Source organism: Panthera uncia, assembly GCF_023721935.1.
Source record: "Panthera uncia isolate 11264 chromosome A1 unlocalized genomic scaffold, Puncia_PCG_1.0 HiC_scaffold_16, whole genome shotgun sequence".
Taxonomy (NCBI): Eukaryota; Metazoa; Chordata; class Mammalia; order Carnivora; family Felidae; genus Panthera; species Panthera uncia.
The window spans coordinates 18030901-18051064 of NW_026057576.1; the positions used below are offsets into that span (position 1 = coordinate 18030901).

Sequence of the window (20164 nt, forward strand, 5' to 3'; positions counted from 1 at the left end):
AACTAGAATTTAAATAAAAACTGGAAAAGAAAAATAAAAACTTTAAAAAAGTTCTATTGGAACACAACCTACTTACCTCTTTACCATGTCTGTGGCTGCTTTTGTTTACAACAGCAGAGTTGAATAGATGTGACAGGGATTGCATGCCCTGCAAAATACTTACTGAAATATTTACCGGCTGGTTGGTCCTTTTCAGAAGTTTGCTTGCTGACCCCTGTTCTAAACCAATATGGTAACTCCATTCTCTTCCCAGTGTTTATGTTTGGGCAAGCATGAGACTCAGTTCTGGGCTAATACAAGGGGAAGCGTAACAGGGGAACTCTGGGAAGGATTTTTTGTGTGATAAAAAGGATATGGAGAAGGCTTCCTTCCTGCCCTTGTGTGTTGCATGTGAAGGTGTAATAGAGCTATGGCAGCCACTTTGTGATCATGAGTCAAGAGAATCACAGAGAAGCTGACCGAGATACTTTTGAGCCATTAAATTAACCAACTCTGGAACTTCCTATTTCTAGATTTCTTTTTATATGCAAAATAAATATATTAATAGTAGCTGGGCGTTCTTTTACTTGTGGCCAAATATACCCTAAAACATATGATTTAAGAAAATTATTTTTTAAATTATGTCATAGTATTTCCTCTTATTGATGATCCATTGAATCGTATCCATTTATGGGCATTTATCCTAAGTCTTTGCTATTATAAATTATGCTTTTAAAAATATTTATGTGACAAATTCAAATCTAAGACTCGTGAAATATACATCTCAGGTGATTTTCTTTCTTTCTTTCTTTCTTTCTTTCTTTCTTTCTTTCTTATACCCTTAAAAGCTGTCAAGGAAAAGACAAAAGAAATTCCCCTACCCTTAAAATATTGTCTTAACAAAATCTTTCATGGGATACAAAGTACCCTCTTATTCCACATAGATGAAAAAATCCAAATCCATGTTTTTTTGCAAATACAAACTCTACTTGATTCCAAAAAAGATTTGAGAGAGTCTTCAGTAAATGTTACATCAGCAGCCAACCGTATTCAATGGGATTTGTGTAATGGGAGTTGTGTAACCAAAGCATTTTTTCTTCATTCTCATTAATTAAAAGTACCCTTGAATCAGAGATGATTTACATTTTTGAATTATTTGCAACTCCAATGAACACTTTGTTCAAACACATCCACATGGTATTAGGGCCAAAACGCTGTAAATAATGAAATTATTTCTCCTTTTGGTATCATTAACTAGTGTATTGTGAAATACTGTTGAAATAGCAAAGTCTCCCTTCTCCACGTTAGCCACTCTGTCCCCTCACCTCTGACTTGCGTTACACCTGCCCCCTCAGCACACTGTCAGCTGCACTAATGCCCCTGGATTACACAATCCCCAGCGCAGCAAACAACCACCGGAGCAAAGGGGTCAGTGCACCGACTTGCTTGTTGTTTGGAACCCAGATCTGAGATGCCACTGGGTGAACCTACCTATATTGACAGCAGGGATGCAAGAATCTAAAGTCCTTGTTCTCAAGAGGCCATCGGATTCCTGGGGAATTACCCTCAGAACAAAGTTCGCGCGGTCACTTTCATGATTTAATGCCAAGCAGGTGATTTTTTTCCAATCAGTTCTCTCTCAGCTTCTGTGAGCTGTTAAGCTTTTCAACATCTTGTAATTGTGCCTCTATTCCTAAAGCAAAGATAACAGAAGGAGCCACTCCTGTGAGGGATTTTCAGCTGCGGAGGTGATTTTATACACTATCATGCAGGGAGACTTATTTCAGGAGAAAGAACTGGTTCCTGAAACCCTCTGGCTTTTAAGAGGAAGCCTTCTGGGAGGTATTACTGTGGAGGGTCACAGTTACGAACATCAACTTCAGATTGGACAGAACTTTGTGGAGTCCCAGCTCTTTCATTAGTACCTATATAAATTTGGGCAAGTGTTGAGCCTCACTTTCCTTCACGAGCATCATTGGTGCCAGCCACGGGGTAAGGCACCAGGATACAGCAAGGAAGACAACAGGGCAGAGGCTATCGGATGAGAGTTTGTGCAAAAAAGGTAACTTCATAAATTAGGGGTTAAAATGTTGCACAAATGTTTCCTGGTTGTTTCTCTTAAGTTCACGGGAATAAATGGAAGCTAAGGTTGTTGAGGAGAGGTGAGGGAGAGAAGAAATGTAGCAGGAGTGAGAAGAGCCTGGAATAGCCTTTGTGAGAGTAGAAGAAGGGGCTCAAGGGAGACAGGACAGAGCATGAGACTGGCTGGGCGCTCAGCAAGGGTGCATGCGGTGAACTGGAGAAGCCTCTGCCCTCACGGTGGATTGCCCCAGCAGGCTCCCAAAGCAGCAGTGGCCGACGTGGTGGACTGTTCCTCCAGGATCACAGAGATCAGAGGCCGTGACGCTGTCGCGTGAAGGCCGGGGTTTGAAAAGGTTAAATGGCTCATTAAAAGTCATACAGATTTTTACCCAAGTATGCTGGCTCCAGGTTCAGTGCTTTTTCCAATCTGTAACTGTGGATCTGGATCTGCCCTTAATTAGGGTTCCTTTGGACCTCATTCTAGTTTGCAAAAGCCACTGGACCAGGGGATACTGAAAGTCCCTTAGTCCTATGGGGTGTTCTAACTGCAGGTTCTGCTCCTTAGTCTGCTTCCCACCAGTTACGTCACAAGCCACTTTGGACAAGTATTTCAAACTCCCTGGCTTGTTTCTATAATTGCATTCTGTTTCAGAAGTTTGACTTCTAAAGTGCTGATTCTGTGAAAAGTCAGATTTGTGCTGTTTTGAGGAGTGCCCCCATTGATCAGGGGTCTGGTACCTTCATGGCACCACCTACCACAGGAAGGTCTAGTCCCTCCTGCATTCACCTTAAGCACTAACACAAGTCACGTGGAATATTTGAGTCCCTGCCTCCTGCCCCCATCACTTTAACTTACATTGGCATTAGCCACATGCCACATCCAAACAGGGCAAACACAGATTGTAAAAGAAAAAGACAGCATGGTTTAAGGAAGAAAACAGTGTAGAAAATGAGAATAAATGCATGAAGACGGAACCAAAGGAATAGGAAGGCTATGACCGAGTTACACTCAGCAGCTGGAAGCAACGCTAGACCAAGTTGTTTCCAATGGAGCAGGTGTTCGCTCTTTGGTTTAGGACACTAGAGAAAATTCCTTTACTCCCAGTATAAAAGATTCCTTGAATAGTGCTTTTTCATAAAATGTCGGAGAGCCATAGAAATAGCCTGTAATTCATTAGAACTAAAAGATCAGAGAGGCCGACTGACAGCTAGCTTTCATCGGTGGGTGTACTTTCTCCAATGTCATTGGTGAAAGTGGAATTCAGTGCGGTAGGCAGAATGGGAAAAACTGTGTGTGTGTGTTTATGGCAGTAAACGAATGTGTTTTTATCACTACAGTTTCCAGTACTTTTGTACTCAATTACAGTTTATTTTTTATTTATTTATTTTTCAATTATAGTTTAAAATCGAGGCCTTGAGTCCCACCAAGGTAACCCAGCCTAAAGACTCAGTGGGTCCTCCTAACTCCTGACACCCCCAGCCCCCGCCCCGAGGGCCAACTGGGGTCTTGCCTCTCACGAGGGCCCCGGGAACCTGGAAGAAGAAAGGCAACCGGGACTCGGAGACCGCTGCCCGCCCGCTCCCGCGCTCCCGGCGCCGGGGACCCGCGAGCTGCGCGGCCCGAGCGCGCCCGCCTCCGCCGCGGACTTCCGCTTCCCCCGCCCCCCGCCGCCGCCGTCTCCGCGACCGCCGCCGCCGGGGCGCTCCTGGGCCCGCGGGGTCTCCGCCCCGTGTGCTCCCGCGCGGGAGGGCGGGGCGAAGGGCCGGCCTGCGGCCGCCGCGAGTGTTAAGCGGCCGCCCCGAGCCGCGGAGGCAGAGCCGGGAGCCAGCGGCGGAGCCCGAGCACAACGCGGCCAGCCGGCGTGGCGGTGAGCGCAGCCCCGGCCGGCGCTCCGGGCTGCAGGGAGCCCGCGGGGAGGAGGGAGCGGGACGCGGGCGGGCCTCCGCGCCCGGGCGGCGTGACCTTCCCCGGCAGCCGGGCAGGGCTCAGGGGTCCGCGGCCCGGCGCGCCGCACACGTGCCCAGGGACCCGCGGGAGCTGCCGGCCGGGGCTCGCCGGAGACTCGCGGGCTCCGCGGCCTCCTCCCCGCGGTGCTCACCTGCTGGGAACGTTGCCCCCTTTGCTCCCTCCGAGTGTCATCAGGCCTCCGGGCGCCGCGCCGCCGGTGCTCCAGCCCGGGGTGGGGGTTGGGGTGGGGGACGGAGGCGCTTATGAATGGGAGACTCCTGCAGGTTGTTGGGGGCAGAGTCAGCGAACGCTGAAGCTGGGAAGAGAAAGTTGGGAGCGGTCTCCCTGAGCTGCCCCTGTGCCCGCCAGGACCCCGAGCCCCGGAGCAGGAGCACCTGCCTGGCCGGCGTCCCAGCGGCCGGACGGGTGGGCATCGCAGCGCCAGGTGCCCCGGCTCTGGTGACCCGGCGGGCGGGCGGCCTCCTCTCGCGCCAGCTTTGGCCCGAGGCTGGAGTCTTTCCTCAGTGCGCGGAGTTACCTGGCGGAGAACGCGACCTCAGAGGATTCTCCCGACCGAGAAATTAATTTCCCCAGGGAACGAGAGAAGGCCTGTTTGTTTCTGTTGTTTGTCTCTCCTGGAGTCGGGCTCGCGTGTCCTTTGCAGGAGGGGTAAAGGGACGCTGAAAGGATTCAGCTTTTCAACAGGCTCAGGAATGAGTCTTGCCTCCCTCGGGCCGAGCCGTATGTCCTCTTCAAGACTTCTGGAAGCCTTCTTAAGTTACACAATAATTTAAGTCTGTTGCCCACGCGTTCTGAGTTGGTCTGTTCCCATCACTGTTTAGTGTCCTAATCTAGAAGTCGTTATTTGTAGGATTCAACGTGTTTAAGTTTGGCTTACCTGCAGGGGTTGAATTCACACTGATGACACAGTACGGTCTATGCCTGCCTTTCTTTGTGAATTAAGAAATGTCCACACCCAAATAATTGAGAAGCCACATTGGTTGGGCCCTGTGTGACTCTTCTCTCCATGTGCTTCCATTTTTCCTCTAAAACGCAGGGTTCAGTGTTTATTTTTTTCCTTTTTGGTCAGGTTGGAATACTGTGGAATTAAATACTGGTTGGTAAGCACAGACCCAAAAGGCAAGACTTGAGTTGAGTCCACTGACTACTTATAAAACCTTGGAAAAGCCCTTGCTTACTGGCCTCAGTTTTCCATCTGGAAAAGGAGGAGATTGGATTAGGACCCTGATATCCTTCTCGAGGTACCAGATGGCCACCACCTTACCAGCTTTATTTTTTTTCTTAACTAATCCCTATGCCTAATGTGGTGCTTGAACTCAAGACCCTGAGATCAAGAGTCCCCTGCTCCACGGACTGAGCTAGCCAGGCTCCTCCCACTTCATAAGCTTTAGTTATTGATCCTGCCTCTCCAGTCCTGTCAACACAAAACCCATGTCTTGTCTAACTTAGTTGCTTTTTCAAGTCCAGTACTGTGCTTTTGTGGTTGCAGTTTTTGGTAAAGAAATCAAGATTCTTAGTGTCTGGTCATTGGCAACATGCTTCAAGTGGCTAAACTTGTGAGTGGATAAAATTCTTTTCTGCTGATGTTTAGGCTGACATTGGCCTTCATTAATGATCCAGCCGGCCCACCACCCTCTGAGAGGTGGCCTGATGAGCACAAAGGTCTCTAGTGTGATGAATAAAAATTGTTCTTTGTTATTCACAGATAAGTCACTTACATGGTTTGAAAACCACACAGAATTGGTTGCTGAATTGGTTATCTTAATACTCTGTCAATGAGCCACCTTTCCTTTTTTTAATCCCTATTTATAAAGTCCCTCCCTCTGCAATAGGTGATTTTTGTGTAAAGGCAGAGGAGTAAACTCTAGTCCTCCCAAACTTCTTGGGATCTAGCACAAGCCTGCTGAATCATGATCATTAGCACAGAGGCCTGGGTAACTGAGTATTAAGTGCCCCAGTGATTCTTATCAAGCAAATTGAGCACACAATTGACCAGGTGTTACTTTTCAAAATGTGGTTGGGGGCTCAGTCATTATCAGCCTCATCTCACAGCTCGTCATGACTGGTAAGGTTTCTGGTCCCACGTGAGGCCTATCTCATCAGAATCTAGTTTCACGAGGTCCCCAGGTGATTTGTGTATACGTTTATGGTTGAGAAACTCTGGAAGGGACTATGATGATCATGTTTGGTGCTATGCTTCATAGCTCTAAGAACACCTGTCCCATGTCACTATTTGTGATTGCCTTTGTATTATAATACTTCTATTACTCACTTTTTATATGTGGGGACCCCTAGCTTTAGGGGCCCAAGGGGCCACACTGCAGGTGGCAGAGCAGGCGTTCAGACCCAGGCATGTGTCACCCTGTGGTGCTCCTAACCCATTCCTTTACAGACCTACCGTTTCGTGACTTCCTTTTAGGGACCCAACACAGGCTGCTGTCTGAATTTAGAGCTGAGCCTAGTGGACTGATAGCTCCACTTAGGGCTCTGAAAAACTAGTTCGATGTGGCTTGGGTGTCTAGTATTTGGCATTAATTTGTAGGCTTTTCAGAAAGGTCGGTTGAAATGCCCCTCCCCCCACCCCTCCCACCAGTGGCTATAGCATTGATACTCCATTTTTTGACTTGTGAGTTTTTTATGAGGAGGTAGTGGGTGGGGAGAAGGGGAGGCCAATTTCTAAGCTGCACTGACATTTTTGACTGCCTTTCTTTGGAGAAATGTAGAGCTGATCTCCTGGCTCCCAGAAGTTGAGGTCCCAGTAGATGGTGAGCTGCAGAGGCCCCACTGACGGAGATCTCTTGTCTCCTCTCAGGGATATGAGACACCCATCATAAGCTCCAGAGAGTTGCCTTCTACGGAGCCCAGCAGAGGAGTGGGCAAACATGAAGTCCAGTCCTGCCATCCAAGCTGCCATTGACCTTACAGCGGGGGCCGCAGGTAATTCCAGGGGAAACCTCATCCTCTATTCCTCAAGTACCTGCTACGAGTGAGCTCCGGTGAAAGGGCGAAGAAAAGATTACCTTTGTCACTCCAGAAGCAACATGCTTTCGCCTTGGAGTGGATCCATTTAACGGATGTGTAATACTGTGTTCCAAGAACGGCCGAAGGTAGAGTAGTTCCCTTACAGTAAAACTTTGAGTCAGGGTGCAGAGTGGGAATGTCCTCAGTTTACAGCCAGAAACCCTCACAGCTCAAAGCTGAAGTCACTTGTCCATTGTCACATGGCTGGGATATGCAGGTGATATGGGATTTTACTCCAAGCCTGGCAATCAATCTGCAGAGCCCTTGCAGTCCCGGATCACACTGTGCCACCTCTCCAGGGAAATCCCAGTTACTGCCCTTATTACTGCCAACGACAGGAAGGAGGACACCCTTTAGAAATGTCTTTGGTAAATGAGACTGATATTTGATGGTTTCTGCAGCCCTAAAAGGAAAGGAGAGGCCCTAGGATTTGCCAGGGAATGGTGGGCTGGACTGGGGCCGAGCCCCAGAGTTGACTGCAGCCCCATAGGGCACAAGTACTCTTGGGCTGTGCCTGTAACACACAAGCCACTCTCTAGAAAGATTACCTTTGCTCAGCCTGAGGTCAGTAATTGGAAGTGCATGCGTAGTAACTTGGTTCTCTAGGTTCCTGTGTTATTTTAGGGGCAGAGAAGTGCTGGGATGCTATTTCCCAGATGAGAACCCTGGTTTACCCTTGCCCCTTGTACTGATTCTTCTAATGGGTCGCAGCTCCTAGGAGTGGAGAGGCCAAGAGGGGTGGGTTGCCCATTGTCCTCTTATCCAGTGGGACCTCCTGGCTCAACACACCAAGTGGGCTGCCACCTGTCATCCTGTCATTCCCTTAATTGTGAAGAAAGTCACAGTTCTGATGAACCAAGGGTCGACCAAGGTAGGCTAACGAGGAAGGCTATAGACCGTGCATTATAGACACTAGTAAGTGCAGGCACCAGCTTCCAGGTTAGAGACCCCAGGAGGGTCCTGGTCCAGGAGTAGGGGAAACTAAGGGCTGCCTAGGTTTTGCCCCACTGGCCTCTTGGCTGCTGAGTGCCTTTGGGTCGGTCCCTTACCCGACTGCAACCCTTGACCACATGTTCCATCCCCCACCCCACACCCCGTGCCACATTGGGAAGGCACCATGGGAACAGTGGACCCATTTGCCTACCTCTGGCACCCTCTTAACAGTGCTGTGAATGCTCTGGGCTCAGTTTTTGTCTCTGTCATAGGAGGGTATTTAACCACATGAAAAATTCTCAGCTTTTGGAATTAAACGTCCCTCAGTCAGTCTATCAAAGATGTAGAATCTGCTGTGGTAGGATTTTCTTTTTCCTGTGAAGGCTTTTCTGTGTGGACAGGTGTTTGGGTGCCACATTTATAATTTACAGTACATTTTTAAAAAATTTCCTTAAAGTTTATTTATTTTTGAGATAGAGACAGAGCACGAACGGGGAGGGTCAGAGAGAGAGGGAGACACAGAATCTGAAACAGGCTCCAGGCTCTGAGCAGTCAGCACAGAGCCCGACGTGGGGCTTGAACTCACGGACAGTGAGATCGTGACCTGAGCCGAAGTCGGACGCTCAACCGACTGAGCCACCCAGGCGCCCCCCCCCCCTTTTTTTTTTTTTAATTTTTTTTAAAGTTTATTTTTGAGACAGAGACAGCATGAACGGGGGAGGGTCAGAGAGAGAGGACAGTACATTTTAAAGATCTAAGTTGCAAGGGTATTGTTGGGAGTCTAGCGTGTAAGGCACTTGCTGGTGGACATGCTTTGTTTTTAATCATAGTATTAACATGTTTTGGGCCCTTACGTGTATGGCATTTAATTATCCTGATGACTAGGTAGGATTTCTTCCTGCACTGGTAACACAGGGTCACCCCTCACTGATGTAGATTGCCCTGTATTTACCTTTGGAGGACAACAGGCTCCTTTGCAGGGGTCTGTGCTCTAAGCCAGCAGTGCTGGCAGAGGAGGCTCCTGTTAGTGATCTGGGAACTCCCTCTGCTGGGAGGTGCGTGCAGTGCCAGCAGGAGGCCACAGCCCCACTTTGGAGGGGTCTCAGTCTCCCAGTGATGGAGCTAGAAGGGCCTTTAGAAGAGACCATTGGTTCTAACGCTCACTGTATATGTAGAAAAGAGACCCAGAGAGGGACAGTGGATTTGGTCATGATTGCACAGCTAGATGGTGTCAAGACAGCGCTAGGACCTTGGATGCTTGGTTCCTTGACAGCCCTATTGTCTTTGTTTTAATACTATGTAATGGGCCAACAGCACTCCTGGGGGTGGAGGTTAGTCTGGAGCCTTTGCCGCCCGGCTCTCTGGACCAGGACATCGGGCCATCGTGGTCTGAGGTGATCTAGGTGTAGCATACATGTGTTCTTCTCTGTGTCCCTCCTTTTCGCTGAAACAGACCTCTCCCATCTGGCAGGTTTTGGGTCCAGCTCATCTACTGTCAAGTGCTGGGAAGCTGTCACTGCCTGTCAGAAGCTAGTATAGGAGAAATTCCAGGAAGGAACCAAGAACTCTAAGCAGCTAGGGTGGGGGAGGGTCTGGAGAAGATAGTTAAGTAATTGGATGATGTTGAAATGAGGCAGTGTGGAGCTCAAAAGTTAAATTGCCTTAAAGGGTAACCTTGGTCTCCTTTTAAGAATTAGCAGTTTGATGATGATAAAATAACACCTCCTCCCCCCCCCCCCCCCCCGCCCCCCTTGACTGCTCTATTGCTGTATGCCTTAACTAGTGTAGTTTGGGAATGTGACATTTTCGATCATTGGCATTTATCCTCTCAAATGCCAAAATTAAAAATAAGCCAGAAGCCTTTTTTCCTTATTGAAATATGGTTAACATCTATTAATTTCAGGGGTGCAGCATAGTGATTTGACAGTTGTATAGTGTGCACCATACGTGTGGTCAGCTTCTGTCCCCATACAAAGTTGTTAAAATATTATGGACTGTAATTTTCATCTCCATGACTTATACCTGCAAGTTTGTATCTCTCTCAGTCCCCTTACCTGTTTCGTCCACCCACCTCCCCTCTGGCAACCACCAGTTTGTTCTCTGTATTTAAGAGTGTTTGTATGTTCTTTAGATTCCACATATAAGTGAAATCACGTGGTATTTGTATTTCTCTGACTACAATTTCACTTAACAATACCCTCTAGGTCTATCCATGTTGTCGCAAATGGGACGATCTCCTCTTTTATGGCTGAGTAATATTCCATTGCATGTGTGTATATATATGTGTGTGGTTGTGTGTGTGTGTGTGTGTGTGTGTGTGTGTGTATAGGCAATTCACCCATTTTTACTGTAGAAAGAAACATAGGTAAAAGGATTACTTCACCGAGTCCTGCCATTCATAATTAGTTCACACCGAGTATGTATCTTTCCATATTTCTGTGGACATACACATGTATAAGTACTTGTACAAAGATAGGAACATACTATGAATATCTTGGTGTCAGTTTAAACCTGTGTCTTATTGTATGTGCACATAGGTCTGTACGATTAAGACTGCATTCCTTCTGCTGTAGGGATACACCAAAATTTCTTTAATTACTTGTCACTGGACATTTTTGTTTCACGAATATTTACACATTGTAAACTCCCCTAAAACAGTATCTTTGTGGTATAATTATTTCCTTAGGACAAAGTCCTAGAAATGGAATTGCAGGGTTTAAGAGATTATGAGCATTTGTAAGGCTTTATAACCTCTTTGGTGTGTGTCTGTTTTCTCTCTTCCAAACAATTTCCTCTCTGCGGTGAATCCCCAGTCTACAGCTTTCAGTCCAGGTGAAGACAACCCGAACACCCCACTGACACTTGTGTTCAGTCTGTCAGCCTTCAGGTAGTTGAGCAGCCGACACATGACCTGGAATGCAGATATGTTGTTCTCTTGACACCACAGGGGCAATATGGAATATCCTTCTCTTGAGGGATATTTTCACCGAAGATCCAGATGGGTGCAATCCCTCTGCCATATCTGAGAATCTGTTCTGGCTCACGGGCTATTTTACTTATTTATTTTTACTTTTTTTAAATCTTTATTTTTGAGAGAGAGAAAGAGAGAGAGACAGCACAAGCGAGGGGAGGGGCAGAGAGAGAGGGAGACACAGAACTGGAAACAGGCTCCAGCCTCCAAGCTGTCAGCAGAGAGCCTGACGTGGGGCTAGAACTCACAGACATCGAGATCATGACTGGAGCCAAAGTCCGACGCTTAACCGACTGATCCACCCAGGCGCCCCTCAAGGGCTATTTTATTTTTAAACTTATGGAAAATTTTATCTTCCTTGGATTTTTGTTTTGCCCTGGAATCCAATTCTTCAGGTACTCATGGTTCCCATAATTTCTGATTCATTTGCTTTTTCAACAACTTCAGGTGTAATCTCATCTTGTTTCTATTATGATTCCAAATTCTGGAGAAAAGGTGTGGTCTGGAATTGTTCTGTCCAAATAATCTGATTGTGTGCAAGCCTGCTTATGTCCCAGTCTCCAGTCTAAGGGTCTGACGCTCCTTGTGCAATAATGTGCCTTGGGACGTCTGGAGCATGTTTGGGGGCCTACGCAGCCACAAACCCTGCAGAGATGAGCATCAGACTTGAGCGGGAGGCACACAGACTCACCTGTCTCTGGACGAGGTGTCCTCAGAAGGTGGCTCATATGTGTAAAAGTCATTTTTCCAAGGTAGCTGATTTCTAAAAACAATTGCCTAACTCAAAAGCTGGGGCCCAGAATGCGCAAGGGAGCGGGGTGGGGGTGGAGACCGGGCGCTGCGGGGGGCCACGCCCCCTTCACCTTGGCTGGCCCCTACCGTGCGAGACCAGCGCCGCCTTCCTGGTCCTGGCCCAGGAACCGCGGCTGCCCGCTGCGCTGCGTGGGCCTGCGCATCATGGTGGCGCCCGGCAGCAGAAGAGGAAGAGGCCGCGGCGGAAGGCGTCGGCGGCGCGGTCGGCAGCTGGGTGGAGCTGTAGAGAGAAGGCCAGCTCTTCCGGCCCTGGCAGCCCCGCCTCCCACCTTGCTTGGGAACTGCCGGCTGTCACGTGGGCCCTGCCTCCACGAAGCCTAACTCAGGCGGCCGCCACTGGCCGCCACCATGGAGCCTGAGGGGCCACCTTTATCGCCTCCTCTTTGCCTCTTCATCTGCCGGTGGGCGCTTGGGTTTTCCATATCTTGGCTATTCTAATAATGCAGGGAACCTAGGGGTGTATGTATCTTTTTGAATTAGTGTTTTTGGTTTTCCTGGGTAAATACCCAGTAATGGAAAGAATGGATCACGTGGTATTTATGTTTTTAACTTTTTGAGGAACCCACCAACATGCTTTTTTCCCTTGTGGCTGCACTGATGTACATTCCCACTAATAGTGTTTAAGAGTTTCTTCTTCTCTACATCCTTGCCAACGCTGGTTATTTCTTGTCTTTTTGATTCTACCCATTCTGATAGGTATTAGGTCATATCTCGTTGTGGTTTGGATTTGCTTTTCCCTGATTAATGATGCTGAGCATCTTCATGGATCTGTTGGCCATTTAGATATGTTTAGAAAAATGTATATTCAGGTCCACTGCCCTTTTTTGTTTTTAATGTTAGAGAGAGAGAGAGAGAGAGAGACAGACAGACAGACAGAGCGTGAGTGGGGGAGGGCCAGAGAGAAAGACACAGAATCTGAAGCAGGCTCTAGGCTCTGAGCTATCAGCACAGAGCCAGATGCAGGGCTCAACCCCAAGAACCCTGGAGGTCATGACCTGAGCCGCTTAACAGACTGAGCCACCCAGATGCCCCCCCCCCCCATTTTTTAAATTTGATTGTTTTTTTTTTTTTGATGTTGAGTTATAGAAGTTCTTTATGTATTTTGAATATCAACTCCCTATCAATATCATTTGCAAATATTGTATTCTCTTCCATTTAGTAGGTTTTTTGTTTTATTGATGGTTTCCTTCACTGTGCAGAAGCTTTTTTATTGTAGTGTGGTCCCAATAGTTTATTTTTACTTTTGTTTCCCTTGCCTTAGGAGACCTATCTAGAAAAATGTTGCTATGACCAGTGTCAAAGGACTTACTGCCTATGTTTTCTTCCAGAAGTTTTATGTTCTCAGGTCTCACATTTAGGTCTTTAATCCGTTTTTTGTTTATGGTGGAAGAGTTTATTTTTGTGTATGGTGGAAGAAAGTAGTCCATTTTCATTCTTTTGCATATAGCCATCCCTTTCCCAGCACCATTTATAGAAGAGTCTTTCTTTTCCCTATTGTATATTCTTCCCTTCTTTGTCACTGAGTAATTGACTCTATAAGTGTGGGTTTGTTTCTGGGCTCTCTCTTCTGTTCCATTAATCTATGTGTCTACTTTTGTGCCAGTACCATACTGTTTTGATTATTACGGCTTTGTAGTATATCTTTTTTTTAAAAGAAAAGGTTTAATATAAAGATTCAAGATTCACATTAATACATATGATAAAATTAAATACCTTCTTGATAAGAGTTCCAAGTTTCGCATTTTTTTCTATTTATCCTGCCATATTTTTCCTGTGCTTTTTTTTTTTATTACTTTAACCCCACCTCTGTCTATAGTTCAGAAAGTCTACTTCTACAGAAGCTATGATGATTAACATTAATTTTAATATACTCTTTAACTTTCCCAACATCTGGGTAGTATCTATAACATGCTTTTCCCCTACTTCCCAACTACTTTAGCTGTCCATCCTCCTAGGTAGAAATGTGACATTTTATTTTCCAGTTTTCCTTGTTTACTTTTGGTGTGGGAAGAAGACAATGTATATTGTGTGTATTTATAGTCACCCTAGATTGAAAGAATTGTTGGAGTATATACTTTAGCAAAGGGGGGGGGGATGCAAGAAATAAACTTTGTGGATGCTTTGGTATCAAAACATGTTCTTGTTTTACCTTCAACGTCAAATGCCAGTTTGGCTGGGTATGGCATTCTAGGTTTAAAGCCTTTTGCCTGAAGAACTTTTATGATATTGCTCCATTTACTTCTAGCATCCAGAGTATTCAATAAGTCTGCCATCAGTCTGATTCTTGTTCCTCTGTATGTTCTCTCTTTCTGTAAGCCTTTATGATTTTTTTCTTTATCATTGGAATTCCAAGATTTCACCGAGATGTGTCTAGGAGCAAGTCTGTTTTTGTCAGTCTTACTAGCTACTTGGAAAGCACTGATCCTCTCAAAACTTGAATCTTTCTTTACCTCTGGAAAGTTTTCTTTAATTATTTCCTTAATTATTTCCTCTGCTCCATGCTCTTCATTATCTTTTTTCTGGAATTCCTGTCAAAATGGATGTTGGAGCTTCTGAGTCTATCCTCTGTGTCTCATGATCTTTTTTTTTTTTTAATGTTTATTTTTTTTGCAGCATGATCTCATTTTTATTTTCATTTTTAACATTAAGCTTTTTAAAAATAATTTATTTTTAAATTTACATCCAAGTTAGCCTATAGTCAACAGTGATTTCAGGAGTAGATTCCTTAATGCCCCCTCCACATTCCCTCCAGCAACCCTCTGTTTGTTCTCTATGTTTAAGAGTCTCTTGGGGCGCCTGGGTGGCGCAGTCGGTTAAGCGTCCGACTTCAGCCAGGTCACGATCTTGCGGTCCGTGAGTTCGAGCCCCGCGTCAGGCTCTGGGCTGATGGCTCGGAGCCTGGAGCCTGTTTCCGATTCTGTGTTTCCCTCTCTCTCTGCCCCTCCCCCATTCATGCTCTGTCTCTCTCTGTCCCAAAAATAAATTAAAAATGTTGAAAAAAAATTAAAAAAAAAAAAAAAAAAAAAGAGTCTCTTATCTTTTGTTCCCCTCCCTGTTTTTATTTTTGCTTCCCTTCCCTTATGGTCATCTGTTTTGTATCTTAAGTCCTTATATTAGTGAAGTCATATTTGTCTTTCTCTGACTAATTTCACTTAGCATAATACCCTCTAGTTCCATCCACGTAGTTGCAAATGGCAAGATTTCATTCTTTTTGATTGCTGAGTAATACTCCATTGTGTGTGTGTGTGTGTGTGTGTGTGTGTGTGTGTGTACCACATCTTCTTTATCCATTCATCCATTGATGGGCATTTGGGCTCTTTCCATACTTTGGCTATTGTTGATAGTGATGCTATAAACATTGGGGTGCATGTGCCCCTTCAAAACAGCATACCTGTAGTGCTGATGCATAGGGGCACTTGTACCCCAATGTTTATAGCAGCACTTTCAACAATAGCCAAAGTATGGAAAGAGCCTAAATGTCCATCAACTGATGAATGGATAAAGAAATTATGGTTTATATACACAATGGAACACTACGTGGCAATGAGAAAGAATGAAATATGACCTTTTGTAGCAATGTGGATGGAACTGGAGAGTGTTATGCCAAGTGAAATAAGTCATATGGAGAAAGATACCATATGTTTTCACTCTTATGTGGATCCTGAGAAACTTAACAGAAGATTGTGGGGGAGGGGAAGGAAAAAAAAGGAGGGAGGGAGCCAAACCATGAGACTCTTAAAAACTGAGAACAATCTGAGGGTTGATGCGGGGGTGGGAGGGAGGGAAGGGTGGGTGATGGGTATTGAGGAGGGCACCTGTTGGGATGAGCACTGGCTGTTGTATGGAAACCAATTTGACAATAAATTTCATATTAAAACAGCATACCTGTATCCCTTGGATAAATACCTAATAGTGCAATTGCTGGGTTGTAGGGTAGTTCTATTTTTAATTTTTTGAGGAAGTTTCATACTGTTTTCCAGAGTGGCTGCACTAGTTTGCATTCCCACTAGCAGTGCAAAAGAGATCCTCTTTCTCCGCATCCTCGCCAACATCTGTTATTGCCTGAGTTGTTAATGTTAGCCATCCTGACGAGTGTGAGGTAGTATCTCCTTGTGGCTTTGATGTGCATTTCCCTGATGAGGAGTGATGTTGAGCATTTTTTCATGTGTCAGTTGGCCATCTGGATGTCTTCTTTGGAGACGTGTCTATTCACGTCTTTTGCCCATTTCCTCACTGGATTATTTGTTTTTTTGGGTGTTGAGTTTGAGAAGTTCTTTATAGATTTTGGATACTAACCCTTTATCTGATATGTCATTTGCAAACATCTTCTCCCATTCCATCAATTGCCTTTGAGTTTTGCTGATTGTTTCCTTTGCTGTGCAGAAGCTTTTTGTTTTGATGAGATCCCAATAGTTCATTTTTGCATTTGTTTTCCTTGCCTCTGGAGATGTGTTGAGTAAGAAGTTACTGCAGCCGAGGTCAAAGAGGTTTTTGCCTGCTTTCTCCTCGAGGATTCTGATGGCTTCCTGTCTTACATTTAGGTCTTTCATCCATTTTGAGTTTATTTTTGTGTGTGGTGTAAAAAAGTGGTCCCGGTTCATTTTTCTGCATGTTGCTGTCTGGTTTTCCCAGCACCACTTGCTGAAGAGACTGTCTTTATTCCATTGCTTGTCAAAGACTAGTTGGCTATATGTTTGTGGGTCCATTTCTGGGTTCTTTATTCTGTTCCATTGGTCTGAGTGTCTGTTTTTGTGCCGGTACCATATTTTCTTGATTACAGTTTTGTAATACAGCTTGAAGTCCAGGATTGTAAGGTCTCCATCTTTGGTTTTCTTTTTCAAGATTGCTTTGGCTATTCGGGATCTTTTCTGGTTCCATACAAATTTTAGGATTGTTTGTTCTAGCTCTGTGGAGAATGCTGGTGCTATTTTGATAGATATTGCATTGAATATGTAGATTGCTTTGGGTAATGACATCTTAACACCATTCTTCCTATCCAGGAGCATGGAATATTTTTCCTTTTTTGTGTGTGTGTCTTCTTCAGTTTCTTTCATAACCTTTCTATAGTTTTCAGTATATAGATTTTTCACCTCTTTGGTTAGATTTATTCCTGGGTATTTTATGGGCTTTGGTGCAGTTGTAAATGGGCTCGTTTCCTTGATTTCTCTTTCTGTTGCTTCATTGTTGGTGTACAGGAATGTAACTGATTCCTGTGCATTGATTTTTATATCCTGTGACCTTGCTGAATTCATGGATCAGTTCTAGCAGTTTTTTGGTGGAATCTTTTCGGTGTTCCATATAGAGTATCATGTCATCTGGAAAGAGTGAAAGTTTGACCTCCTCCTGGCCAATTTGGATGCCTTTTATTTCTTTATGTTGTCTGATTGCTGAGGCTAAGACTTCCAATACTACGTTGAATAATAGTGGTGAGGGTGGACATCCCTGTCTTGTTCCTGACCTTAGGGGGAAAGCTCTCAGTTTTTCCCCATTGAGGATGATAGTTAACGTTGGGTCTTTCGTATATGGCTTGTATGATCTTGAGGTATGCTCCTTCTATCCCTACTTTCTTGAGTGTTTTTATCAAGAAAGGATGCTGTATTTTGTCAAATGCTTCCTCTGCATGTACTGAAAAGATCATGTGGTTCTTTTCCTTTCTTTTATTGATGTGATGTATCACATTGATTGTTTTGCAGATATTGAACCAGCCCTGTATCCCAGGTATAAATCCCACTTGGTCATAGTGAATAATATTTTTAATGTATTGTTGGATCCTGTTGGCTTGTATCTTGTTGGGGACTTTTGCATCTATGTTCATCAGGGAAATTGGTCTATAGTTCTGTTTTTTAATGGGGTCTTTGTCTGGTTTTGGAATCAAGGTATTGCTGGCTTCATAGAAAGAGTTTTCCTTCCGTTTCTATTTTTTGGAACAGCTTTAAGAGAATAGGTGTTAACTCTTCTTCAAATGTTTAGTAGAATTCCCCTGGAAAGTCATCTGGCCCTGGACTCTTGTTTTTTGGGAGAATTTTGATTACTAATTCAATTTCTTTACTGGTTGTGGGTCTGTTCAAATTTTCTATTTCTTCCTGTTTCAGTTTTGGTAGTGTATATGCTTCTAGGAATTTGTCCATTTCTTCCAGATTGTGCATGTTATTGGCATATAATTGCTTGTAACATTCTCTTATTATTGTTTGTATTCTGTGTTGGTTGTGATCTCTCCTCTTTCATTCTTGATTTTATTTATTTGGGTCCTTTTTCTTTTTGATCAAACTGGCTAGGGGTTTGTCAATTTTGTTAATTCGTTCAAAGAACCAGCTTCATTGATCTATTTTACTGTTTTGTTTTTTTGTTTGATTTCCTCCCTAGCTCCATGCTTTGAATCTGGTAGAGTTTTATCCATTTTTTCTTAAGTCTGGTATCGTCCTCCTTTTTTTCATTTTGTGGGCATGTATCTTTCAGTAATTCTTTTATAAATGATTTTTGGCTGGTAAATTTGCTGAGCCTTTGCATATCTGAAAATGTCCTTACTTCACCATGCTTAATGCTTAAATGCTAATTTAACTTGGCCTAGAAAGTTAGGTTCAAAATCATTTTCCATTAGGATGTTGAAGACATTACTTTATTGCTTACTAATGCCCATCGTTGCTGATGAAAAGTCTGCTGCCATGAGTATTGCTCCTTCATCTTTACCAGAGGTTTTTTAGAATTTTCTGTTTGTTCTTTAAATTCTGAGGGATTTTTTTTCCTGTTATTCTTTGACCACTTCATCCTCTTCAATCTCTCTTTCTCTCCTGTTACTTCTGCAAGGTGCTGCAATCTCTGCATCCATCACTATATTGCTTATGGCTTCTTCCACACTTCTCATGACTTTGTGATTTTGTGATTCATCATGGGACAGTTCCTTACCTTGGTTTGTAGCGTACACTTTAGCTTCCTCTAACTTGCTACTCAGATCACTAATTTCTTTGAAAGTCAAATTTTCAGGGCACCTGGGTGCTCAGTTGGTTAAGTGGCTGACTTGATTTCAGTTCAGGTCATGATCTCATGGTACGTGGGTTCAAGCCCCACGTTGGGCCCTGTGCTGACATCGTGGAGCCTGCTTAGGATTCTCGCTTTCTCCCTCTTTCTGCCCCTTCCTTGCCCATGTTCTTTCTATCAAAAATAAACATTTTTTTAAAAAAGTCAAATTTTCAATATCCTCAACTACTTTAGAGTTTGCTCTTTCTATTTTCTTTATCTTGTTTTTTGTGTGGCTAAATCTTTGTTGCCACTCCTTTTTGGTACTGGAGTTCTTTGGATTTTTCATTTCAGATATGTACTTTTTATTCCTAAAATTTCCTTTAGGTCATTTTAAAAAAAAATTTTTTTTAACGTTTATTTTTTGAGACCGAGAGAGACAGAGCATGAATGGGGGAGGGTCAGAGAGAGGGAGACACAGAATCCGAAACAGGCTCCAGGCTCTGAGCTGTCAGCACAGAGCCCGACGCGGGGCTCGAACTCACGGACGGTGAGATCGTGACCTGAGCTGAAGCCGGTGCTCAACCGACTGAGCCACCCAGGCGCCCCCCTTTAGGTCATTTTTTTTTTTTTTTTTTTTTGATTTTTTTTTAACGTTTATTTATTTTTGGGACAGAGAGAGACAGAGCATGAACGGGGGAGGGGCAGAGAGAGAGGGAGACACAGAATCGAAGCAGGCTCCAGGCTCTGAGCCATCAGCCCAGAGCCCGACGCGGGGCTCGAACTCACGAACCGCGAGATCGTGACCTGAGCCGAAGTCGGACGCTCAACCGACTGAGCCACCCAGGCGCCCCCCTTTAGGTCATTTTTAAGAGATTCCCTTATCTCTTTAACCAGCAAGGCAGATTTTCCATCAAGCCTTTAAATTTCATATTTATTGATATGTCTTTGCATTTTTAATTAATTTTTTATTTATTTCTTGCATGCATGAGTACTTTATTCATTTTTTTTATTTTAATTTACATCCAAATTAGCATATAGTGCAACAATGATTTCAGGAGTATATTCCTTAATGCCCCTGACCCATTTAGCTCATCCCCCCTCCCACAACCCCTCCAGTAACCCTCTGTTTCTTCTCCATATTTAAGAGTCTCTTCTGTTTTGTTCTCCTCCCTGTTTTTATATTATTTTTGCTTCCCTTCCCTTATGTCCATCTGTTTTGTGTCTTAAAGTCCTCATATGAGTGAAGTCATATGATATTTGCCTTTCTCTGACTAATTTCACTTAACATAATATCCTTCAGTTCCATTCACGTAGTTGCAAATGGCAAGATTTTATTCTGTTTGATTGCTGAGTAATACTCCATTGTGTGTGTGTGTGTGTGTGTGTGTATACACACACACACACACACACACACACAATGGAGTATTACTCAGCAATCA

At 44.5% G+C, this 20164-nt stretch overlaps 1 protein-coding gene across 1 annotated transcript in view; it reads left to right on the forward strand.

Annotated features, from left to right (window-relative positions):
* The first annotated feature begins 3848 nt into the window (after positions 1 to 3848).
* SLC25A15 (solute carrier family 25 member 15) overlaps positions 3849 to 20164 on the forward strand; it is a 37910-nt gene continuing 21594 nt past the window's right edge. The window contains exons 1-2 of the mRNA XM_049646860.1: positions 3849 to 3929; positions 6843 to 6967. Of these exons, the coding sequence (XP_049502817.1) occupies positions 6913 to 6967 (55 nt within the window). The 5' untranslated portion in view covers positions 3849 to 3929; positions 6843 to 6912. The remainder of the gene's footprint in view (positions 3930 to 6842; positions 6968 to 20164) is intronic.